Source organism: Petromyzon marinus, chromosome 78, assembly GCF_048934315.1.
Source record: "Petromyzon marinus isolate PM22_M1 ecotype Great Lakes invasive population chromosome 78, UKy_Petmar_22M1.pri1.0, whole genome shotgun sequence".
In the NCBI taxonomy this organism is placed as follows: domain Eukaryota; kingdom Metazoa; phylum Chordata; class Hyperoartia; order Petromyzontiformes; family Petromyzontidae; genus Petromyzon; species Petromyzon marinus.
Window position 1 is genome coordinate 2,822,965 of NC_133744.1, and position 26,768 is coordinate 2,849,732.

General features: G+C 48.5%; 1 protein-coding gene across 2 annotated transcripts in view; it reads right to left on the reverse strand.

The window, feature by feature from the left end:
• Window positions 1–11,231: 11,231 nt before the first annotated feature.
• Window positions 11,232–26,768, reverse strand: part of LOC116957597 (adhesion G-protein coupled receptor F1-like) — a 50,191-nt gene continuing 34,654 nt past the window's right edge. For both annotated transcript variants that reach the window (XM_032979839.2, XM_076056828.1), the window contains 9 exons: window positions 26,396–26,600; window positions 24,271–24,487; window positions 22,500–23,408; window positions 21,939–21,980; window positions 21,529–21,570; window positions 20,133–20,151; window positions 17,855–17,935; window positions 16,421–16,558; window positions 11,232–11,641 (listed from right to left, as the gene is read on the reverse strand). In XM_032979839.2, coding sequence (XP_032835730.2) covers window positions 11,481–11,641; window positions 16,421–16,558; window positions 17,855–17,935; window positions 20,133–20,151; window positions 21,529–21,570; window positions 21,939–21,980; window positions 22,500–23,408; window positions 24,271–24,487; window positions 26,396–26,600 — 1,814 coding nt within the window. In that variant the 3' untranslated portion in view covers window positions 11,232–11,480. The remainder of the gene's footprint in view (window positions 11,642–16,420; window positions 16,559–17,854; window positions 17,936–20,132; window positions 20,152–21,528; window positions 21,571–21,938; window positions 21,981–22,499; window positions 23,409–24,270; window positions 24,488–26,395; window positions 26,601–26,768) is intronic.

A 26,768-nucleotide genomic window follows, 5' to 3' on the forward strand; every position in this document is an offset into this window, starting at 1 on the left:
ATTACATTTTGATTTAAAGAATTACTAATCTACAACTCATTACTAATCATAACCAATGACTGATTACTAATCGATTATATAATTACATTACCCCCCCCTCCGCCTCTAATCACTGCACCTGATGAGTTAAGTGATGACGTCACTCTTCTGCTCTATATAAAACCGGGAGCAAGCGAGGGCTTTACCATTCTGGCGAATTGCCCGATGATGCTGCAAGTATTTACCAGCGAAACGTCGTACTCAAACTGTAAATGTGGATTAACTCTTCAACACACCGGTGGGCTGAAGTAGTGAATTATTTGTCTTTTGTCAACGTGACACTTTTCTTTGCTGATTGGCCGTGTCGGGTGGTGGAGGGTTACGACACATTTATAAATAAACGCGATCTAACCCAAAACCTTTATTATGAATAATATTGGTCGCGAAAGCCTACGTGTTAAACTGAAGTCACAAGCTAATCACTCAGCTATTTCAATGCTAAATTATCCTGTTTGATTTGTACTAGGTGCCTCTGTGGATGTGTAGGCTTTAACTTTAACATAGCTATTTCTATGACCAGTCACAAGCTAATCACTCAGCTATTTCAATGCTAAATTCTCCTGTTTGATTTGTACTAGGTGCCTCTGTAGATGTGTAGGCTTTAACTTTAACATAGCAATTTCTGTGACCAGTCACAAGCTAATCACTCAGTATTTCAATGCTAAATTCTCCTGTTTGATTTGTACTAGGTGCCTCTGTGGATGTGTAGGCTTTAACTTTAACATAGCTATTTCTATGACCAGTCACAAGCTAATCCCTCAGTTATTTCAATGCTAAATTCTCCTGTTTGATTTATACTAGGTGCCTCTGTGGATGTGTAGGCTTTGACTTTAACATAGCCATTTCTGTGACCAGTCACAAGCTAATCACTCAGCTATTTCAATGCTAAATTCTCCTGTTTGATTTGTACTAGGTGCCTCTGTAGATGTGTAGGCTTTAACTTTAACATAGCTATTTCTATGACCAGTCACAAGCTAATCCCTCAGTTATTTCAATGCTGAATTCTCTTGTTTGATTTGTACTAGGTGCCTCTGTGGATGTGTAGGCTTTGACTTTAACATAGCTATTTCTACAACCAGTCACAAGTTAATCACTCAGTTATTTCAATGCTAAATTCTCCTGTTTGATTTGTACTAGGTGCCTCTGTGGATGTGTAAGCTTTGACTTTAACATAGCTATTTCTATGACCAGTCACAAGCTAATCACTCAGCTATTTCAATGCTAAATTCTCCTGTTTGATTTGTACTAGGTGCCTCTGTGGATGTGTAAGCTTTGACTTTAACATAGCTATTTCTATGACCAGTCACAAGCTAATCACTCAGCTATTTCAATGCTAAATTCTCCTGTTTGATTTGTACTAGGTGCCTCTGTGGATGTGTAGGCTTTAACTTTAACATAGCCATTTCTGTGACCAGTCACAAGCTAATCACTCAGCTATTTCAATGCTGAATTATCTTGTTTGATTTGTACTAGGTGCCTCTGTGGATGTGTAGGCTTTGACTTTAACATAGCTATTTCTTCAACCAGTCACAAGCTAATCATTCAGTTATTTCAATGCTAAATTCTCCTGTTTGATTTGTACTAGATGCCTCTGTGGATGTGTAGGCTTTGACTTTAACATATCCATTTCTGTGACCAGTCACAAGCTAATCACTCAGCTATTTCAATGCTAAATTATCCTGTTTGATTTGTACTAGGTGCCTCTGTGGATGTGTAAGCTTTGACTTTAACATAGCTATTTCTATGACCAGTCACAAGCTAATCACTCAGCTATTTCAATGCTAAAATTCTCCTGTTTGATATGTAAACCCCTTTGTCAAGGTGCCTCACTTCTCTAAACCAGCTTAAAAGACGCTACGAATCTTAACAACGTTCATTAAAGCTCTGTCGTCCCGACAGGTCTGTTCCTTTCACCTGAAGAAGGCCACTTGTGAGAATTTAATTGTGTTATGTTAGTTTATTTATTATTTTATTCTCATTCTACGTGACTTTACCGAAAGAACCAAAGAAGATTAATCCTTGCAGTCACGAAAGCTTTAAATCGAAATTTACTTGACACACACTCTATCGTCTCCCCAGTGGAGATGCATATGACACACTGCACCAGGTACTCATTTGAGGCTGAGTTGACCTAGAGCAGGTCCAGGACCGGATCAGATAATCGTCACTGTGAGCACACATATAGACAAGCACATTCGTGCACTCACTCCCACACTCACCCACTCACTCCCACACTCACCCACTAACTCACCCACCCACTAACTCACCCACCCACGCATAATCACCCAACCACCCGCTCACCCACCCATCCACGCACTCACCCACCCACTCAATCGTTCACTCAATAACTCTCAAACGCACTCACACACTACCTCTCTCACACACTTATACAGAGAAGAAGTTATACCAGGGTATAACACCTCCTCGTCGCCCATCCACGGGAGCATATGGGAATTCGTCCAGACACTTGGCTGTACTGCCCACCTAGCAGAGCCGTATGGCTCCTCCTTGATATCCACCTTGAGTTAGAGGGAGTAATTTCACAACCCATCTCTGTGCGATCCACCAACCCTCATTGTTGCTGCTGCTGCTGCCTCCACAGCACTGGAGAATCAGAGGCAGCCACAGGCAGCAGCGTAGCCACCACCACCAAAGACAAAGGTCCCCCGTGTAGCTTTGACAGCCTATTGCGGCAACTGCTGCTAGCGAGTAGCACGTACGAAGGCCGGCACGGTATACGAGGTGGGTAGCCAGCATCACGCCTGCCCGGCCGCCTTTGTCTCCCCCCCCCCCCCCCCCACAGTGCTACTGATGTTTTATATACATGCACTGCGACAAGGTATTTATTCAAGGCTGAGTTTACCTAGGGGAGTGAGGCCCAGCACCGGTTCAGATATTTTCTGCTGCCAGTAGTGGTGGCGGTTCGAGCGCTGCGCTGCAAACCCGCTTGTGACCCGAGTCCGATTCCCGCTCACGGCCACCAACAGCCAGTGACGATGATCTCAATCGGTCCTGGGCCTCTCCTAGGTCGACTCAGCCTAAAATGAGTACCTGGTGCGGTCTGTGTTGGTCATAGTGGTGGTGGTGGTGTTGGTGGCCACGAGTGAGAAACAAACTCGCTAACCACTATTCTACCACTACCACCAGGCTATGATTGAATGGACTAATCCCCATATTCTTTGGTTCTTTCGGTAAAGTCACGTAGTTAGAAATAAAATAAAATAAAACAAATCACGACGTATCGATCGCAACACAAGCGGTCATCAGGAAAAGCAGCCTGATGACGAACCACTTGTGTCACGATCGAAACGTCGTGATTTGTTTTATATGAATCCCTGCAGTCACGAAAGCTTTAAAACGAAATGTGATTCATTTCATTTTGTACCTACGTGGCTTTACCGAAAGAACCAAAGAGTATAGGTACTGTAGTGTATGAAAGACGGCAAGGCGCATATACACTGCCATGCGATAACAACGCACACGTGTAGTGGTGTTATTTCACGCTGACAACACATTTTTTCTCCTGCGTCACTTTTGTTCGAACAGAACTCTTCGCGTTCAACACCACGTGACTCCGTCGCAACTCTCCCGCTTGCGCTGCTCGCTCGCGTCGCTCTGTGATGCCGCCGCCACGGAGCCGATCGGCGGGTGGCCCACCTGCGATCTCGCCGCCCCCGAGCGGCGAGGCCGACATTGCTCCACCTCACCACCCCCCCACCCCCTCCCCCCCACCGAAACACACACGCACGCACTCCCCCCACCATTAGAGCGCGTGGGGAGACACCCTGGCCGACAGGTTTTCACCCAGAAGCCCTCGTAAAGGGATAATCTTCACGGTTTCCTGCGGCCAGGGAATTGGACGGTCTCCTCCGACGCTAACACACACCGTGGCGCCGTGACTTGACTGGAAATGACGTGTTCACGGCGGGGCTGCCCCGCCACCGCGGTTAGTACGCACCTCACGCACACGGGTCGGCAGGGCAGGTAGGGGGGAGGGCGGAGCCACGAGCGGCGGGACAGCAGGGTCGCCCTCTGGGTGGATGGCCGCTGAGCAGGTAAATGTAGATGCGGACGTCGCTGAAAGCAACGGCCCGGGGGATGCTGGGATACAGATGGGCCTACCGATTGGCGAGTGATCCCAGCGAGCTGATTGGCCCGCGAGTCGGCACCAGGTAGCCCCTTTGATGTAGAAAGAATAAAGCGGGTCAGGGCAAAGGGAAAAAGGTGTCTGGCTACTCGAGTCAACCCCAGGCCCGTCAACTCCCGAGTCCAGCCGCGCGAACGTCCGTGGGACGTATCGACGCGCCGCGAGGACCAGCCGACAGTAACGACGAACCGTGAGTAAGAGTGGGAGAGAAAGAGGGAGTTGGGACTTAGCTTAAAAAGAAAACCTGAGAGGGTTAAGGGGAGAAGGACAGGTAGAGTATAGTGCCGACTATCGAGAGATAGATTGGTCCTGCCCCGCTGATCCCGACTGACTCGGTTAAATAAGGGCTCGCCGACCCGGTGGAATAAATCGTCGGCGATTAAATAACGGACTGGTGTGGTTTTTGCGAGGGTGTGGAAAGAGAGTGGAAGCGTGGGTGCGCTTGCTGTTCGCGGTGGTCGCCGCGTGTGTGGAGCGGCGCCGCGTGGGGTGTGTGCGCTACAAACCCTCGGCTGCGGACTCCCACGTTGCGAGCGGATACCCATCTCGCACGCATGCCCATCCCATAGCCCCTTAAACCCATTTAATCCAATCCCCCCAATCGCCGGAGTGGGTACGAGTGACGTGGCTTACCCTCCGACCTCTAACCCCCTGCTACCCGCGTGTGATTGGTGCGTGGGACTGCGCGGGCGGGGAGCGTCGCGTTCGGGTGCTGGCGAAGCGCTAGCGGGTCCCAGGGCGGTCGAGGGTGATGCCTTACCGGCAGGAAACCCGGACTCGGGGGGGGACAGCCCAGGGAGGGGAACAGGAGCACGGCGACCTTTCCCCGCCCGGTGAGGAGTGCAGCGGCGGCAGCTCCCACACTAGTGGAGAGTCTGGGGGCGTCGGTACTTCGCGGACAGGGTCGCAGGCAGGAGAGATCCCGGGGGCCGACGACCCTAACACTCCCTCCGCTCTCTCCCTCTCTCAGCCTCTCCACTGCCAGCTTGCTCTCTCTCACCGTCCTAGCCTCTCCCACTGCTGGCCTATTACTATACACTCCGCTAGCTTCTCCCCTGCTAGCCTCTCGCTATACACTCCGCTAGCTTCTCCGCTGTTAACATCTCGCTATAAACTTTGCTAGCTTCTCCACTGCTAGCCTTCCGCTATATACTCCGCTAGCTTCTCCCCTGCTAGCCTCTCGCTATATACTCCGCTAGCTTCTCCCCTGTTAGCATCTCGCTATAAACTTTGCTAGCTCCTCCACTGCTAGCCTTCCGCTATATACTCTGCTAGCTTCTCTACTGCTAGCCTTTCTACCCTTGCCTCTCCAACCTCGCCCTTGCCTCCAGTGGGGGTTCAGCCATCACTGCTGGAGAGGGCAAGGTGTGGAGAGCGGGACCTTGGATTTCTCTTGTTTGCTCTTCTCTTTGCTCCAACCAACTCCCCGCAACCTCACATGCCGTATTTATCCTCATTAAATGCCCTAATTAAGCTGCCGTCCTCCTGTCGTCTCCCGTACGTGGCGGCCGCTGCTATCGCCTCAATCTGCAGACTTCGAGGCGCCTACTCCGCACCTGCATTTGCAGCCAGCCAATCACGGCTATGCATCTTAATTGGTCGTCTCTCTCGCGTTGCTTTCCCTCGCAGCACCTGTTCGCCCTGATGTGACCTCACTGTCCGCGGCTCACACGTGCATGGACACTGTTTGCAAAACCCCACGCGCGTTACTCCACATGTATAGTAGTGAATATCGCGGCAGCGTATCCAACGTGCATAGATGTATTGCTTTAAATGAAAGCAATTATAGCAACAATTATTATATTTTTCCAATTAAAATAGCGATAGCATTAGGGCATTTAATTGAAAATCATGATCATGGTTCTCATTCGCTCGCTCAGCTACAGCATTGCCATGTTGTCCTCAGCGTGTCAGAACGGGCGTGGCAAAGCGAATGGTAATGCTATTATTGCTATATAATGATTATATCAATATAAATGGTATTAATTATTATTGTAATTGTTTGTCCCACGCTAAGGAAAACGGAACCATAGCGGCCGCTCCAGTGCCACGACGAGTGGCGATATAAGCGCGCCTTTCAATGGTCAAAGGCTCCCTAACAGCAGATGCTCGAATTGTACAAGACGTTTCCCTGTGTAGCTGGTCGCGACCATTCGTGATTTGAAATGGAGAGGGCGAGGGGGGGGAAATGTACGAGTATTAATGATTAAAATTAAGTAAAAAACACGAATAGGCCCAGGATTAGTGGAACCTGCACCGTTTTTTAATGATTATCTTTAATTATCACGCGACATGAGGCTGCGTAGAAATGTTTTGGTCGTTAGGATTCGTAGATCTTTAAGCGTCAAAGATTTGAAAGAATATAACGACAAGGCAAGTTCAATACAAGTGTAACCCGAGTTCGTTTCCGAGTTCTAATAACTAAACTATTTACTTATTTTATCGGGTAAGGCTTACTGAGCAATACTGGTATTTGTCAGAAGCGACCTGGCTACAAATGATGGCTCCATGAAGTGACTTATCATATGGAAGGTAATTGCAGTCAAACACTCTAAATGGATGTTTCTAAATGTGGAGGGACACCCCGGAGAACCCAAAACAAATTCCACACGACCACGGGGAGAGAGACATTAGAAACTCAAAATGTACAGCAGGCGTCAGAGTTGGAATCGAACCCATGGCCTGTATACCGGACAAGGGTGTTAACATCTCATAGCCACCATGGCGTCCACAGTGATGAGCACCTGATGATGCTGGTTGTCATTTCCAGCGAAACATTAATTCAAATTGTAAATATTGTTTTGGGTTTTCTCTTCAAAACAACCGGTGTGCTGAAATAGTAACACATTGGTACATTCTGTTTATGTGACAAACCTTACAATCTTGGCATGTCAGTTGGAGAAGGGTGTACAACACACTGACATTTACACGATCTAACCCAAAAAAACTTTAATTCGACAAACTATTACAAATTTTGGTATTAAAGTTTTTCATGATTACAAAAGTACAAAAAGTGTTAAGATTATCAAACACCAAATATACGTCAATTACAAGGAATCAATATAGCGATACTGGCGAAAAGGTCCCATAGCTGATATACGATTTGATTGTAATATCTCGGCCAATGATTGACAGTAAATATATGCATTGTTAATAATACAGTCGACGTATGGATATACAAACCTGCAGCAGGACTGCATTATGTTGACTGAAGCTAGATAAGTGCTTTAAATATTATAATCATTGATAATTGAAAATATCAACTACTTGAAAAAATGTTTTAACATATTTTACATCAATCATAAACCGTAAAGGATCCTAATTATTAAAACAAAATTGTGGTTTAATTATTATGCATATCACAGCCATATCTAAACGGTATATGAAATGCCATGGACGTACTCCAGTCAACCCATCGCAGTCCCTGGGAAGACCACACTGGCAACACAGTACAACCAAAAAAAAGTCCACCTTGAATGAGGTGGCACAAATAGACCAGAAGTTCCTGCTATCAGGAAATGCTAGTTGCCTGTTGGGCTTAGTGGAGAGAGTCCAACAGGTGAGTGATATGGGAAAATATCCCGAGTGTAAGAAAAGTAAGTTCCAAGAACTTACTTCCTTAAAATAGATTCAACAGTGCCACCTATTGTCCGTACGCCATGCTGACAGCCAAAGGCCTTGATGTATAAGATAGTAGCCAAGTTGAGGGAGATGGAGGCGGAAGGTCATATTGATGGAAGCTCATATTGCAAAAGTGACAGAGCCCACTGATTGGATCAGCTCTCTGGTAACAGTGTTGAAGAATACCAAAGTAAGGCTCTGCATTGACCCAAAAGACCTCAACAAGGCCATCAGAAGGGAACATTATCCTATCTCCACAGTAGAGAAATTGGTTGCATCAATGCCACCAGATGCCAAAGTATTTTCAGTGATTGATGCCAAGTCTTGGTTCTTACAGATTAAGCACGACTACAAGTCCAGCCTGATAACTACTTTCAACACACCGGCAGGACGTTACAGATGGTTCCGGCTTCCATTTGGCATCAAGTAAACCAGAGAGCTGTATCAAAACATTATGGACATGTTAGAAGACTTGCAAGGAGCCAGAGCTATTATGGATGACATCCTAATAGCTGAACGTAACAATAAAGGGCACACCCAGGTGATGAAATGGGTGGTGGAGAGTGTGACTAAATACAACTTGAAGCTGACCTTTGACAAGTGCCAGGCCAAGTCTGCTGTAGTCAAGTACGTGGGCCATATCACAAATGGAGGGATGCTGCCAGACAATAAGGTCAAAGCCGTGCAAGAAATGCCAACTCCAAAGACTAAACACAGTCTGTCTATGTTCCTGCCCAATGTCAGCGAGGTAGATGACCCACTGCGTGAGATGCTGTGCAAGACAGTTGTGTTTTACTGTAATAAGCCTCAGCAAAGGAGTTTTGACCGGCTCAAGGATTTGTGCTAAAGAGCCCGGTGTTGGCTTATTACAACCCTGTGATGTCAAAAATGATGGAGTACAATGCGAGTAGTTTTGCCTTAGGGAGAGTACTTCTCCAGGGTGGTCGCCCTGTTGTGTACACGTCACGTGCTCTGACAGACACGGAACAGATATATGCGCAAATAGAAAAGGAGGTTTTTGCCATTCTCCACAGCTGAAATAACTTTCATTACTACATCTTCGGTAGGCAAGTCACAGTGGTGAGTGATCACAATCCATTGAAATATATTTTTGAAAAGCCTTTACTATCTGCCACAATGAGGCTGCAGTCAATGCCGCTCAGACTGCAACCATATGATTTGTTGGTGACATACAAGCCAGGGTCAGAGATCCCAATTGGGGATGCACTAATTTGGGCAAATCTGCTAGTGCCATACATTGAGCCAGCACTGATTAACATAGTTGACTATATTGAAGTCACCCCTACCCGTTATGCACATTTCCAGCAGGCCACAGCCCATGAGATGAATGAGTTGCACACAATTATACTCAAAGTGTGGCCAGCTACGAAGTTGGAGATGACCCACAGCATCCGAGAATTATGGACCTTCTGTAACGAGTTGTCCATCTGTGATGGAGTAATCTATAACGGGATGAAAATTGTAGTGCCACCCTCAGTGAGACCTGCTATGAGAAAGCAGTTTCATGCCTCACATCTGGGGATAGTAAAGTGCAAGCAACGGGCTAGGGAAACTCTGGTCTGAAATTATGATTCAGATATAAGCTGCTGTCAGCGACTGTCTAGACTGCAATGAGTTTCAGAGTCAGCAGCAGCATGAAAACGCTTCACCCGACAAAGAAACCAGACCTGCGATGGGTGAAAGTAGCAGCAGACCTCTTCGAGTAGGAAGGTTAGCATTACTCTGTAACTGTCGACTACTTCTCTAAGTATATAGAGGTGGACCATTTAGACAATCTCATGTCAACTGCTACCATCAAGGCTTTGAAAGCACAATTGCACTGTCACAGAATAGCTGAGAAGCTGCAAACGGACAATGGACCCAATATTCAGCTCCTGGAAATTTGTAGACAACTGCCAAGAGTTTCAGATTCATCATCAGGCGTCGTCTCCATATTACACTCGCTCCAATGGAGAAGCTGAAAAGGCTGTTCAGATAGTCAAGCGCATGTGGGCCAAGTAATCCCTTTCAGATTACAGAACTACACCGTTGGAGAGCTGCAACCCGTCGCCCGCCCAGCTGTGTATGTCCCGTCGACCATGGAATCTACTCCCAGCTGCCAGATAGCTGCTGCGGCCAGCATTTTATGATTTAGCAGACGTGCGTCACAGGCTGGATTGAGCAAAACAAAAACAGTGGCTGTATGACAGGAAGAGCGGAAAGGACATACAGGTTACCCTCTCATGGGATCCGGTTCACATGGTACCATTGCTTGGAGACAAGCGTTGGATGCAGATGACTGTGTTAGGGACCCATGATGCTCCAAGGTCCTATGTTGTGGAACATGATCGAGGGAAGTTCCCGCCAAAATAGACGGGACTTGCGAATGTCCACTTACAGGGCTTCATGTCATTGGCCCCTCAGGTCCACCATCGTGCCACCAGCCCCTCAGATAGCCTCAACTCCAAGCGACACACTGGTAGTGGCAACACCTGACAAGACCAGCACCAACTTTTACAATTCAACACAATATACCTGTCAAGGACACCAGGCATGTTGGAAGCCCAGAGGAATGTTCACCAAAGCAGCTGTCCTGTGAGGCCAATTCCTGTGGTCAATAACTGCCCAACTTGTCAGCAGAGGTGGGGCCAGCAGCAATGCCTCGGCTCCACAATGGCGAGGCTGCCGTGATCAAGACGAGGGCCGGGCGATTGGTGAATCAACCATGCCATCTGAGGGATTATGTACCTTGATATTATGGGGACAGAATAATCCCCCTTCAATGTACTATTGGCATTACAGGATAGTCTACTCCTGTAAAGCAACAGAGCCATTCGCGTGGTGCTTTTATCATCCTTTGTGAAGAATTTTAATATTAAGTTATTGTTGAAGTGCTGAGGTTTGTTGTAATTGAGTTTGTTTATTGTGAAAAATAGAGATGTATAATATGCATAAAGATGTAATGCATGCATAAGGTATGTGCTGAGGCAAGGACTAGGAGGTGGGTCCAGAAGGATATTTAAAAGGGATGCTTGTGTGGGGGAAGGGGGAACTGGGTGCAGCAGAGAGAGGAAGCACAGAATACAATGTAGATGCATGAATAAAGCTGGAAGTAACCAACTCTCGTGGTGTGCCTTCATTCTTCCATCACCTACACCACCATGCGTTACAATCTGGTGAAATAAAGTACATCGATCAAGCTACATTTTTGTTGAGCCAATCAGAAAAATGGCCACTATATCGTCCCCTATGCAACATGGCCGACATGACAACACTCATGCAAGAAGTCTGTGTCTGAAATAGGGATGTATATATTATAAATGGCGGTGTTAACTCTTAAAATATTCTTAGTTCTTTCGGTAAAGTCACGTTGAAAGGAAACAACAAAATAATAAAATATTATTATATATTTTATTTTTACCGAAAGAACTAAGAATATGAATTACTGCAGTCACGAAAGCTTTAAATCAAAATTTAACTCTTAAAATTTTTCATCATTCTGTCAATAATTGGTAAAAGCTAATCATTGTTAATGGTTAAAAATAAACGTAGAAACGCACAACGTTGAAACTCCCTTATCAATTTGGTGTTTCGGCAGAGCTTATCTTGAACTGAATTGACAATGTGACTGCGATACTTAAGTTCATCATTCTGTACTGCAACCCCCAGGTGGTTACATCTCCATAAGGTTACTGGAGGAGCTTCGAAGTGAGCGTTTGTGAAAGAGGCGCTCTGGGTGCCGATGGCTCTTGTCGTCGCATTCCGAACAGAATGATCCCTCGCAGTCGTCGCATGTCACCTCCGTCGGCTTACCACAGATGCCACAGACATTGCCTGCAGTCGTAGGGAAGAGATGGGGAATGAATGCAGAAAACACACAGTGAGCAATGTATAAAGAATAGACACACATTGAGCCATGTATACAGAATACACACACAGTGAGCAATGTATACAGAATACACCCACAGTGAGCAATATATACAGAATACACACACAGTGAGCCATGTACACAGAATACACACACAGTGAGCAATGCAGACAGTATACACAGAAGAGAAATGCATACAGAATACACAAAAGAGCAATATGTAGAAAATACAGAGTGAGCTATACATACAGAACAAACAATGAGCAATCCGTACAGAATACACACAGTGAGCAATGCACACATAGTGCAATGCAGAGAGAATATACACAGGCACCGACACCCAATCTCCCTGTATCCCTAGACACTGAAACCCGGTCTCCCTGTTTCTCTAGATACCGAGACCCGGTCTCCCTGTGTCTCTAGACACTGAGACCCGGTCTCTCTGTGTCTCTAGACCACCAAGACCCGGTCTCCATGTGTCTCTAGACACCGAGACCCGGTCTCTCTTGGTCTCTAGACACTGAGACCCGGTTTCCATATGTCTCTAGACACCGAAACCCGGTCTCGCTGTGTCTCTAGACACTGAGACCCGGTCTCCCTGTGTCTCTAGACACTGAGACCCGGTCTCTCTGTGTCTCTAGACACCGAGACCCAGTCACCCTGCGTCTCTAGACACCGAGACCCGGTCTCCCTGTGTCTCTATACACTGAGACCCGGTCTCCCTGTGTCTCTAGACACTGAGACCCAGTCTCCCTGTATCCCTATACACTGAGACTCAGTCACCCTGTGTCTCTAGACACCGAGACCCGGTCTCCCTGTGTCCCTACACACCGAGACCCAGTCTCCCTGTATCCCTAGACACTGAGACCCGGTCTCCCTGTGTCTCTAGACACCGAGACCCAGTCTCCCTGTGTCTCTAGACACTGAGATCCGGTCACCCTGTATCTATAGACACTGAGACCCAGTCACCGTAGACACCGAGACCCGGTCTCCCTGTATCCCTAGACACCGAAACCCGGTCTCCCTGTGTCTTTAGACACTGAGATCCGGTCTCTCTGTGTCTCTAGACACCGATAACCGGTCTCCCTGTGTCTCTAGACATCGAAACCCGGTCTCCCTGTGTCTCTATACACTGAGACCCGGTCTCCCTGTGTCTCTAGACACTGAGACCCAGTCTCCCTGTGTCTCTAGACACCGAGACCCAGTCTCCCTGTATCCCTAGACACCGAGACTCGGTCTCCCTGTGTCTCTAGACACCAACGCCCGGTCTCCCTGTGTCGCTAGACACTGAGATCCAGTCACCCTGTGTCTTTAGACACTACAACCCAGTCACCGTGTGTCCCTAGACACCAAGACCCAGTCACCCTAGACACCGAGACCCAGTCACGCTGTGTCTCTAGACACCAAGACCCGGTCTCCCTGTGTCCCTAGACACCGAGACCCAGTCACCCTGTGTCTCTAGACACCAAGACCCAGTCACCCTGTATCTCTAGACACTGAGACCCGGTCACCCTGTGTCTCTAGACACTGAGACCCGGTCTCTCTGTGTCTCTAGACACCGAGACCCAGTCACCCTGTGTCTCTAGACACCGAGACCCAGTCACCCTGTGTCTCTAGACACCAAGACCCAGTCACCCTGTGTCTCTAGACACCAAGACCCAGTCTCTGTGTATCCCTAGACACCGAGATCCGGTCTCCCTGTGTCTCTAGACACCGAGACCCGGTCTCCCTGTATCCCTATACACTGAGACTCAGTCACCCTGTGTCTCTAGACACCGAGACCCGGTCTCCCTGTGTCCCTACACACCGAGACCCAGTCTCCCTGTATCCCTAGACACTGAGACCCGGTCTCCCTGTGTCTCTAGACACCGAGACCCAGTCTCCCTGTGTCTCTAGACACTGAGATCCGGTCACCCTGTATCTATAGACACTGAGACCCAGTCACCGTAGACACCGAGACCCGGTCTCCCTGTATCCCTAGACACCGAAACCCGGTCTCCCTGTGTCTTTAGACACTGAGATCCGGTCTCTCTGTGTCTCTAGACACCGATAACCGGTCTCCCTGTGTCTCTAGACATCGAAACCCGGTCTCCCTGTGTCTCTATACACTGAGACCCGGTCTCCCTGTGTCTCTAGACACTGAGACCCAGTCTCCCTGTGTCTCTAGACACCGAGACCCAGTCTCCCTGTATCCCTAGACACCGAGACTCGGTCTCCCTGTGTCTCTAGACACCAACGCCCGGTCTCCCTGTGTCGCTAGACACTGAGATCCAGTCACCCTGTGTCTTTAGACACTACAACCCAGTCACCGTGTGTCCCTAGACACCAAGACCCAGTCACCCTAGACACCGAGACCCAGTCACGCTGTGTCTCTAGACACCAAGACCCGGTCTCCCTGTGTCCCTAGACACCGAGACCCAGTCACCCTGTGTCTCTAGACACCAAGACCCAGTCACCCTGTATCTCTAGACACTGAGACCCGGTCACCCTGTGTCTCTAGACACTGAGACCCGGTCTCTCTGTGTCTCTAGACACCGAGACCCAGTCACCCTGTGTCTCTAGACACCGAGACCCAGTCACCCTGTGTCTCTAGACACCAAGACCCAGTCACCCTGTGTCTCTAGACACCAAGACCCAGTCTCTGTGTATCCCTAGACACCGAGATCCGGTCTCCCTGTGTCTCTAGACACCGAGACCCGGTCTCCCTGTGTCTCTAGACACTGAGACCCGGTCACCCTGTGTCTCTAGACACTGAGACCCGGTCTCTCTGTGTCTCTAGACACCGAGACTCAGTCACCCTGCGTCTCTAGACACCGAGACCCGGTCTCCCTGTGTCTCTAGACACCGAGACCCGGTCTCCCTTGGTCTCTAGACACTGAGACCCGGTTTCCATATGTCTCTAGACACCGAAACCCGGTCTCGCTGTGTCTCTAGACACTGAGACCCGGTCTCCCTGTGTCTCTAGACACTGAGACCCGGTCTCTCTGTGTCTCTAGACACCGAGACCCAGTCACCCTGCGTCTCTAGACACCGAGACCCGGTCTCCCTGTGTCTCTATACACTGAGACCCGGTCTCCCTGTGTCTCTAGACACTGAGACCCAGTCTCCCTGTATCCCTATACACTGAGACTCAGTCACCCTGTGTCTCTAGACACCGAGACCCGGTCTCCCTGTGTCCCTACACACCGAGACCCAGTCTCCCTGTATCCCTAGACACTGAGACCCGGTCTCCCTGTGTCTCTAGACACCGAGACCCAGTCTCCCTGTGTCTCTAGACACTGAGATCCGGTCACCCTGTATCTATAGACACTGAGACCCAGTCACCGTAGACACCGAGACCCGGTCTCCCTGTATCCCTAGACACCGAAACCCGGTCTCCCTGTGTCTTTAGACACTGAGATCCGGTCTCTCTGTGTCTCTAGACACCGATAACCGGTCTCCCTGTGTCTCTAGACATCGAAACCCGGTCTCCCTGTGTCTCTATACACTGAGACCCGGTCTCCCTGTGTCTCTAGACACTGAGACCCAGTCTCCCTGTGTCTCTAGACACCGAGACCCAGTCTCCCTGTATCCCTAGACACCGAGACTCGGTCTCCCTGTGTCTCTAGACACCGAGACCCAGTCTCCCTGTATCCCTAGACACCGAGACTCGGTCTCCCTGTGTCTCTAGACACCAACGCCCGGTCTCCCTGTGTCGCTAGACACTGAGATCCAGTCACCCTGTGTCTTTAGACACTACGACCCAGTCACCGTGTGTCCCTAGACACCAAGACCCAGTCACCCTAGACACCGAGACCCAGTCACGCTGTGTCTCTAGACACCAAAACCCGGTCTCCCTGTGTCCCTAGACACCGAGACCCAGTCACCCTGTGTCTCTAGACACCAAGACCCAGTCACCCTGTATCTCTAGACACTGAGACCCGGTCACCCTGTGTCTCTAGACACTGAGACCCGGTCTCTCTGTGTCTCTAGACACCGAGACCCAGTCACCCTGTGTCTCTAGACACCGAGACCCAGTCACCCTGTGTCTCTAGACACCAAGACCCAGTCTCTGTGTATCCCTAGACACCGAGATCCGGTCTCCCTGTGTCTCTAGACACCGAGACCCGGTCTCCCTGTGTCTCTAGACACTGAGACCCGGTCACCCTGTGTCTCTAGACACTGAGACCCGGTCTCTCTGTGTCTCTAGACACCGAGACCCAGTCACCCTGTGTCTCTAGACACTGAGACCCGGTCTCCCTATATCCCTAGATACCGAGGCCCAGTCACCCTGTGTCTCTAGACACTGAGACCTGGTCTCCCTGTATCCCTAGACACTGAGACCCGGTCTCCCTGTATCCCTAAACACCGAGACCCAGTCACTCTAGACACCAAAACCCAGTCACCGTGTATCTCTAGACACCGAGACCCAGTCACCCTAGACACCGAGACCCAGTCACTCTAGACACCGAGACTCGGTCTCCCTGTGTCTCTAGACACCGAGACCCAGTCTCTCAACATCCATGTCTCTCTGTGTCTATTGACTCTTGAGAGCCCCAGTCTCCCTGTATCTGATCTCTTGACCCTTAGTGCCCCAGTCTCCCCGTGTCCGGAGGCAGCCCCTCCCCCCCCCCTCCCGTGTCTTTGAATCGCAGGTGTCACCCCCCTCCCCCCGGTGTTCGCCCCCCCCTGGTGTCCCCTCCCCCCCGGTGTCCTCCACCCCCCGGTGTCCCCCCCACGTGTATCCGGGGGGGTGCTGGCCTCACTCTGTCCGCCGTTCATGGTCCGCTCGTGGTTCCTGCGGTCGAGGCGCTCGTGCTGCTTCTCGTCGCAGCCGCGGCAGAACGACTGCTTGCATTCGGTGCACGAGACCTCCGGGAGCCCCCCGCAGATCGCACAGGTGACTGTACACACGAACAATAGGTGACAGTACCCCCCCAGGCCCACTTTTTTAACGGGGCTGTCTGGGAGCAAATGTGTGGTGCCATGACCACGGAGCAACTCCGCAAACACCGTACTCCCCTCCCGGCCCCCACACTAAACACACACCCACACACAGCGCACCCAAATAGTGTCCTGACAGGGGGTTGCCTGGTACATCGGGTTTTAATCAAAAGGGCCCCTAGAGGGAGAGTCCCATGGTTTCCCGGTGCCAGGAGATTTGCCGACCCTCACAGGACAGGTTACATTGCTGTGCCCCTAAATTGGCTTAACATTGTATGGGCGCAGAACGAAAAGGTTCACTGGGCCAACCGCAATGAGTTACTCACGACACTGGGAAAGGTGGAGGGTGGAATATTAGGCCAGAAGGGCAGACGAGTCGGTTAGAATTAATAAGCACGGGAGGACAATGGGTGAGGGGCTGCAGCAGCAGCAGACCCCGTGGCCCTCCATGTAGTCGGCGCAGGTGGGCACGCGATTGGCTCCGCAGTACAATGCCACCTTGGGCCTTTGAAGTGAGGGGATTAGGCCACGGTAGAGATGGTGGAGGGGGACGATTACGGGAAGCACAGGTAAGCGCCCAATTGGCTGCGTGGTATGACATCACGCTGGACCTTTGAAGTTTAGAGAGCAAAGATAGGTGCCCCGGGACGGTGAGGGCAGTTGTCTTCACCTCCGGGCGATCCAGACTCCTCCCTGCCGTCCAGCATGCTTCAAATCGCTTTAAACAATTGTCATTGCAGTGCGTATTTAATGTGGCGCTTCACTCTGATGTTGTAGAAGAAAACATTTATTAAAAAGTCTATTTAATTAAGTAGAACGTGTTGTCCATATTTATTTAAATTTGCGCATTTTGATGTGACGTCACGTTTCTCAACCCCCCCCCATCGTCACACATCGTCACAAATGTCTGACCCGCCCCCCCCACCCCCCAGGTGCATGACGTCATTTATGGACGGCCCCTAAGCAAAACAAGCGTTGAGCAAGGAAATAATTACTGTACAGTAGTGTACATACTGTACACTGCAGCCGTCCCTATCGCGCGACAGAGAACCGAGATAGGGGTGCCATCTCATCCCTTATACTGCATCATACTGCTCAGCAATGCAGCTCAAGAAAGTACTTAGTCGTTGACCGCTTCAGAAACCGCGTTATGTTAGCACACGTTACGGTGCGCCAACATGACGTTGTGCCCAAAACATTTCCAGAACGGAAGAACCGCGTTGTTTTTTGCGTAAACGCATCGTCAGTGTGAACACCTTTATTGGGTCGTTGTAATCGGTAGACTCCGTCCACCGTGTTGTTCTCTATGTCGTACTCGGAGACCACAAGGGGCGAATCTGTACACACGACGCACATGGAAAGTCAAGCGAAAACAAAACTTTGTATTCTATCCAGGGAAGGCCCATGGAGCTATATAGCTCTTGTTCAGAAGCGACCTGTCCACAATTGATAGCAATTCAACTTAGTGGCTTATCATCATGATCATCATCATCACCACATTGGAATTTATAGCAGCAGCCAAATGATCTAAACGCACGTTTCTACAGACTAATTTACACCCATAGATGCACAGAAACGCATACAGACCCACACAAGCCCATACTGAAACTAAACTACAGTCGACCCTTCTGCATCGCGGTTTCGATATGTTGCGGGGTCGGCATGAGAAATTAAAAGGGGAATTTTGTTGGAAGTTTTTCGAAAGCCGCAGACAACACGCGGAAGGCCAGCAGACGACACGCAAAAAGTTTAGTAACTCATAAATGCATAAAATATATGTACAGTAATGTATAATATTAATGTTATTTTATCTTTAAAAAACATAAATACACTCGATTTTTTAAAGTTAAATTTTGCAAAAAGTTCGTTTGCGAAAACAACTGCGGTTCTCCGTGCTGATTTGGAGGACGCCAAGCATGTTTATGGCAGCCTCTCACGTGATATCTCGCAGTCATCTCGCAGTAATCTCGCAGTAATCTTTGTATCACTACGGCTGGGGGGCCTGCGCCCTAACCTCCGTGATGTGGAAGGGTCGACTGTATTTTATTTACCAGGTAAAGCCTACTGAGCTATCAGCTCTTTTCAGAAGCGACACAATTAATAGCTGAACGAAGTTGCTAATCACGTAGAAATGTGTAGCAGCCACGATACGTAGACAAAGTTCCTCCGTGTAGCGTCTAGTAGGATGGAGGGGAAAGTTACGTGGTTAGGAGGGACCAGCTGTGAAGGCCTGTACTGTGGCACACATAGAGGGGGTGGGTGGCCAGCACCGTTGCACACCTGCTTGGGCGTCTTAGTTTCCCCAGTTCTCATTTAAGGTCGAGTCAACTTACAGGAGGCCCCATTGCCACAGAGAGATACGAAATTCCCTCGTATCGCCAGAGCCGGATTAATGCACGGGGCCTTAGGGGCTGCAGCCCAAGGGCCTCTGTCAGCCGGAGGGCCTCCAGAGATTAAGTGAAAAGTTATTTCATTTGTGAATGCTGAATTTTATTTGTTGTTAGCCTTGTTTGAGATAAATGTAACTTTTCTTTAACTTTGTTTTCCTTTTGAAAATATTACTAAGGGGCTCACAGTACCTGTAGCCCAGCGGCCTACAACATCTTAATCCGGCCCTGCGTATAGCCCGTAACAGGCTGTTACGGCAAGTACTTTTAGTAGCGAGTAGTGAGCGCCTATGAAGGCCAGCATTGCACACAAGGGGGTAGGTGCCACCTTTTTCTCACCTCCAAACCCCCCCCCCCCCCTCTGATAGATTAAACACTACACCAACCAATTATTGAAGGCCGAGTTGACCCTGGGGAGACAGAGAACCGGTTCAGATATGCGCCACTGACATTAGCCGTAAGTGGGTATGGAACCTAGGTCACAGGCACCAACCAGGCACGAAACAAATACAAAGTTCTTCCGTGTAGGCATAACAAGCTGCGGGGGCGAGTACTGTTAACAGAGTAGCAGCACCTATGAAGGTGGGAAGGGCCTACTAAAGGGTGCCTATGATGGACACAGCATACGGTGTACACTGTCCCTGGTGGGCACTGCCCACGGGGGACACTGCCCATGGTAGACACTGCCAGGACCTCAGTGACTCTGTCTCATTGTCTCTGGTATGGCCATTATGTCTCTGGTACTGCCATTATGAGAGAGAGAGAGAGATCCAGATTCTGAGCTAATTTGCGGAATCTCATCAATGCCGGTTCCTTGATGCACACTACCACTCGTTTCGAAGGGCAAGGGTTGTGCCAAGAATGCCGCCGGTGCAGGCAGGGCCGGATTAAGGCATGGGCTTTAAGAGGCTACAGCCCAAGGGCCTTCGCCAGCTGGAGGGCCTCCGGAGATTGTGAAAAGTTTTTTTTCATTTGTGAATGCTGAATTTTATTTGTTGTTAGCCTTTTAAAAATAAATTTCATTTTTCTTTAACTTTGTTTTTCATTTGAAAAGATTACTGGCGGCCTCACAGTACCTGCAGCCTGGGGCCTACAAAATCTTAATCCGGCTCTGGGTGCAGGAGATGCGTTAAATGTCAAATCTCACCTTTCTCTTTCATCCCCTCCTAAAATAAAAAGAGAAAGACATTACATTAAAAAATGAGTTTGAGACACACTGGAGAAATGTTATGGTGAGGTGTACATGTGTAGCACATTTTTGTCAATATATTTCTGGATTTCTGGATGAGTACGATGGGCTCTCAGGGATTTGAGACTCATGGAGACCGAGTCTCAGAGTCTAGAGATACTGGGAGACCGGAGCTCAGGATATTAAAACTCAGGGAGACCAGGGCTCAAGGCATTAATACTTAGGGATACTGAGGATCTGATTATTAAGATATAGTAATCATGGAACGTTGCACTAACGTTGGGCCTACATCGGTGGAATGCTTGCACTCAGCATGCCAAATGTTAGTCCAACGTTGCCATGTTCATGGGTCATGGTTGGGAGTAATTGACCAACCTCACCGCACTCATCACTGAATTATCGATGTGGGAGCATAGACACACAGTCCAGAGTATAGACGCGGGATCACAGAAGTACAATAGATGTTGCTACACTTGACTCTGCTACCAGACAGTAGCGTACACAACGCTACCCAAGCTCTCAACCATGCTCTTAGCTTCCGAGTTCTGATGATAATGGGGCATTATTGTATAAATACGTAGATAAGTTAAATTTGTTATAGAAGAAAATGTATAGAAAACAAACATATCTGCACATTAGATATTTATGGAAACAAACCCTTCAGGATTTAGCAGCATTGCCCTAAACACAATTCCATCAAATTCGCGTGACCTCATTTTCAATCGCAGAGCTGTCATCTAGAGCAGTGGCTCTCAGAGCAGTCCCTGGACCATTACCGGCAGTGGTCCTCCATGTGGCCCGTGGTGCCTGATGTAAATACAGGTTGATTCAGAAATAATAATGTTTATACCTCTTGTTTTGGATATTAATTTACATTTTATTCGTGATTTTTAATTTAAAAAAATTGTTAAGTAAACTACCCGCATGAAACCACCCTAACCGTAACATCGAAATGCCACCCGTCAAAAAAACCAAAAGTATACGTATCTGCATTTAACAAAAAAGTATGCTCCGGTAATATGATTAATTTAGTGTTCCTGGTAAGTTGAATGCATTTGTCACCAGAGGTGGGTGGATGGGTGGTCTGCAGAAATATTTGCAGTGGTCTGTGGTTCCAAATAAGTTTGAGAAACACAGCCCTAGACCATCCGATGACCCCATTAAATGCAATTATCATCGCTTGAGAAAGCTGCAATGAAAGCACCACTTGGCCTAGATTGCCCACTTTGGATAAGTGTCTGGGCTCGGGTGTCCATATGAAAGAAAGGGGGCGGGGGGAGCGGGGGGGAATGCATAGAAGACAGGCTCTCAGGCCTAGGCTGTGGATGTTTTAAATGAGTTGTAAATTACTTACGTAGCTCACAATGGTCATAGACCTATTTAGTAACTGCTTCACCTGTTACACAACAACAAGAAGGACACAAGACTTTACATTTATCTCATTATTACTGGAATGGAGACCGGTCTGTTAGTCTATCTGTGTTTAGATAGCTTTAAATACCAGTTTGTCAAGTGTTTTTTTGTCTGTAAACCCCATCAGAGACCGGTATATCAGACCATAAGTGTCTAAAGATATAAGCACTGCCTGTCATTAGATAATTGTCTAGCGAACTCAACTGAGACCGGTCAGTCATTCTAGTTATTGTCTAGATTGGTGGGGATCCCATCAGAGACCAGTCTGCCAGTCAATCATTGTCTAGATACCCCATCAGTGATGTCTAAACAATTATGTAATTCGTGATTATTTCATTAAAATACACTCACCTCTTCATCCAGTAAAGAGTTGAAAACGACGACGATCACCCCCTATAGACACAGCAAGATGCACACACAAAGCGATTGCATTGAATTATATTTGATGTTCACAGGACACACTGTGGAAGAGTCAATGGCCATGAGTCAATAATATTCTTGGAGTGGAAGCAAAGACATCGACAGCATCCATTCCTTGGTGGCCACAATGACACTTGAAGACGGAGCGATAAAGCTAGTTGATGTGCCAGTGTGAGGTGGGTCGTGATATTAATATGATATAATTTTTAATTTATGGAGAGCCTTCACTTGACATAGTAAAAAGAATGGTGACCGAATAGAATGATTCGGATGGCATGAGGCATGCAAGGTTTGAAGATTGAGTGATAGCGATAGAGGGGTTAGAAAAGGGCAACGGAGATATGGGAAGGAGTGGGAGGCACGATAGGAGTGATGAGGTGAGCAGAACAGTGAGAGATGGCGATGACTTGAGGATGCCTCCATTGAGCAGTGGATTGATCATGGCTGATGATTACGACCCCAGGATAACAAACCCACGCACATCGGCCTCACCTGGATAGCATTGAGGACGGCAAACAGGTATGTGACGGCAGGAATCTTATTTCCATCAGGCATGAAGAAGTAAGCTCCCACACCCCAGATCACGGCCAGCCCCGTCATGAGAATGAGCAGCTTCCATGCCTTCCCAGTGGTGGAATCGCCCAGCAGACCCCCACCCTCCTGCAGCTTCTGGCCGTCGTGATCCCAGAGCCGAGTTCGCAGCAAGACGTAGACGGCGACGGCCAGATCCACCGCAATGACGAGCAAGACGGGGATGACGAGGGCGAAGAGGGCATTGCTGCTGTCCCAGTTGAGCCAGCACGAGTCGGGCTGCGAGTGAGTGGCGGCGACTGTGATCACGGAAATGAGCACCGGCAGGCCGTAGCCCCCGGCAAAGGTAGCCGCCATCACCTTGCGCCCAGACGAGCCCCCATAAATGGAGTTGCCGTTGAGCAGGAGGTGAATGGCCTGCACTAGTAGCCATGAGAATGCGCAGAGGTAGCTGAGGTGGAGGAAGAACTGTGAGAGCGAGCAGACTGTTGGGTTTGAGTTGGAGATGGCCACCATGAACCAAACGTGGGAGAGGAGCAGAGCGCAGATGATGTTGAGTTTGATGCCGCGGCTAAGGGAGTGATGACCTCCATGATCATCGTCATTCTCCTCTCCATTGGACTCTTGGCCATATCGCTTATTCTGATGCAGTAACATGGACTCCAGGACCACAGCAAAGATGAGGAATACGTTGGAGATGCTCAGACACACGTAGGTAATGATGGCAAAGGTGAGATCCACCTGGCTTGTTTCCGGTAAGCGTAAGATGCTAAAGGGGGTTGTGTGAGTGCAGATACAGGAAACTGCGTTGTCTGTGATGTTGCTGGTCATGCAGCCTTCGGTCGACCACCCCCCAACACTGCCATTTAACTGTGAAAACAAATGTAATATTAAATTTCGATTTAAAGCTTTCGTGACTGCAAGGATTCATCTTCTTTGGTTCTTTCGGTAAAGTCACGTAGAATGAGAATAAAATAATAAAATAAAATAAGACAATAAAATTCTCACGACGTTACGGCCACAACACAAGAAGAATACTTGTGTTGTGGCCGAAACGTCGTGAGAATTTTATTGTATTATTTTATTTTATTATTTTATTTTGTTTTATTATTTTATTCTCATTCTACGTGACTTTACCGAAAGAACCAAAGAAAATGTAATATTCCTTAGTTATTCATAAACTTGCTTCTCCGTGATTTTGGCTATCCCCGTATCGCATCTGGAACTCTACTAGACTGCATTGAGAGGGAAAAAATAAAATGATGAGATCAAATGATGAGAAATAAAGTATCATACTTTCATATTTATTTGTATTCGCTTTATGTTTATTATAACCAATTATTAGAGTGTTATGATCATTTTCACATATTTAAAAGTATATGCGATGAAGGTAATTTGTAAAAAAAAAAAGTTTCCATAGGCCAAAATCATTCTAGGCGAAATTTGGTATTCACAAGTATCTCCGAAAGTTCATCTTGTGGTTGTGTGGATTATTCTCCGGATCCGCCTGTTTTTCCATCCACATTTAGAATCAACATGTATTAAGAGTAATTGGCTGCTCTACATATCCACATTACATGCCACTTCGTTGAGCTATCTTTGTGGCAAGTTCATTGGTGAAATAGAGCCATAGAGCTCAGTTGGGCCTTATCTGGTGAAAAAAAAGGTTTTAGTTTAGTTTATACTCATATTAACATTCTCTCCTCCCACTCATTGTGGACTGGCATCTTACCTTGAAGTCCCAGAAGGAGCAGTGGGGGGTTTTCTTGAGGGGGGCACCTGGCTCCACCCCTCTCAGCGCCAGATTCATGGAGATGCTGGAGCTGTTCCCTCCCTGGGCCCCACTCAGCACGGTGCTCAGAACCAGGCTTCCCACACTTGGGGGGCCAGATGAGGCCTCGCTCGCTAGGCCGGGAGCCAGCCGTAGGGGTAAGAGGTCCATCAGCGTGCTGTGGGACAAAGGGCAGCAGAGCACGGGGACTGCTGTTAGCTGGGGAAGTGACACAGATGCAGCTGTTAGCTGGGACAGTGGCATACAGGGACAGCTGTTAGCTTCTTATTTTGTATGGGTTAATAGCACCAGATTAGCTAGGACAGTGCCACACAGGTACAGCTGTTATCTGGGGCAGTGACACACAGGAACAGCTGTTAGCTGGGGAAGTGACACACAGATACAGCTGTTACCTGGGATAGTGGCACACAGGGACAGCTGTTAGCTGAGGAAGTGACACACAAGTAGCAGCTGTTATCTGGGACAGTGGCAAACAGGGACAGCTGTTAGTTGGGACTGTGACAGACGGACATCTGTTAACGGGGGAAGTGACACACAGGGGCAGCTGTTAGGTGGGACAGTGGCACAAATGGACAGCTGTTAGCTGGGGCAGTGGCACACAGGGGCAGATTTAGCTGAGGAACTGACACACAGATACATCTGTTAGCTGGGACAGTGGCATACAGGGACAGCTGTTAGCTTCTTATTTTGCATGGGTTCACAGGAGCAGATTAGATAGGACAGTGGCACACAGGGACAGCTGTTAGCTGGGGCAGTGACACACAGGTACAGCTGTTAGCTGGGGCAGTGGCACACAGGGACAGCTGTTAGCTGGGACTCTGACACACAGGGACAGCTGTTAACATGGGAAGTGACACACAAATACAGCTGTTAGCTGGGACAGTGGCACATAAAGACAGCTGTTAGCTGTGTTGCCTTTGCTCCCTCAGTGCTGTCCCCATTCCACACCACCTCCTCTGTACTCTGTCCACCACTGTCCTGCGCCCTCATTGATTAATTGTTTCTTATGTTGGTAAGGTTACGGCGAATGCATTGTGTAGATTCATGTCACGTGATTACTATCCTGGTGGTCAGAGGTTGTGCTAGTGTTAGTGCTAGGGTTATTTTCAGTGTTAGCATTGAGGTTAGCGTTAGGGTAAAACAAAAATTACCATTGGAGTATGGGTTAGGGTTAGGGCTGGAGTTAGAGTTTGTGCTCATGTTAGGGTTAGCAGTATTGTTAGGGTTACAGTCGAATTTAGTGTTAGGGCTAGTGTTATGGTAGAGTTAGGGCTTCGGTTAAAGTTAGGCCTCGTATTAGGAATCGTTTAACCATGCATGTGTAATGACAGGGTGACACCTGCCGGCCTGTAGGGTTAACTAGGGTTATAGCTGCATTACATAATGCCTTATTATGAAAGGGCGTATCTGGGGTAAAGGTCAAGGGTGGAGTCAGTAGAGACTCTCCAGGAACCAACCCGAAGGTTCTGGAAAGGTGTCGTGGCCAGAGGTGGAGCTTGGCCGCGCCAAGCACATATAAGGAGCACTGAACCAGAGGTTCAGGGCTGTTAGCGAGGGGTCTGGGTCCTGGTTGAGTCGCTGCCGTCGTCACCTCTTCGTCTTCGACCACGTGGCTGTCCTTCTGCAAGACCAGCTCCGTCGCCGCCACTACGCTCGTCAACCAGCTAGTGTAGCGCAGAACGGAGATGGGCTTCATGTTTGGACAGTCTAGGTGTAGCCGCATTATGACGTGTACCGCCCTGTGTGCTCTTAATAAAAAAGAAGCCTTCTTCTAGACGTGTGTCGGAAGTCACTCACTACACATGTGTTAGGGGTCATTGTTAAGGTTTGTGTTAAGAGTCAGTGTTATGGCGAGTGTTAGGGTTATCGTTAGGGTTGATACTCATGTTAGTGGTAGGTTAGCATTCGTGTTTTGTGCCAGGGTTAGTGCTGTTGTATATACGGGTCAGTGCAAGCGTTATGGTTACCGTTAGGGTTACAGTTATTGTTAGTGCTCGTATTATGATCAAAGTTAGTATTGTAGCTCTTGTTCTTGCCCGTGTTTGTATTGGGGTCTGTGACTCACGTGAAGGCCATGCTGGTGATGGTCAGGTTGGACTTTTTGTTGAGGTTTGAGATGGCCCTGCTGTCAATGTAAACGGATGATGTCCGCTCGTCCACCTTGAACTGTTGGTGGTATGCCGTGGGTGTCTCACCCGCCCGGTACAGCGAGCCAGCCATCAAGATGTTACTCGAACTCAGGTTAAAGTCTTCCCTGCTCTTCTTTGAACCTGGGCAGTGGAACAAAACCATCCCCTGTACAATAAGCAATCACCTTTTTTCCATTGCCCATAGACTCAACACTGCCCATAGACTCACAATGTCCACATACTCAGCACTGCACCATAGACTCAACACTGCCCATCGACAAACACTGCCCATAGACTCACTGTCTATAG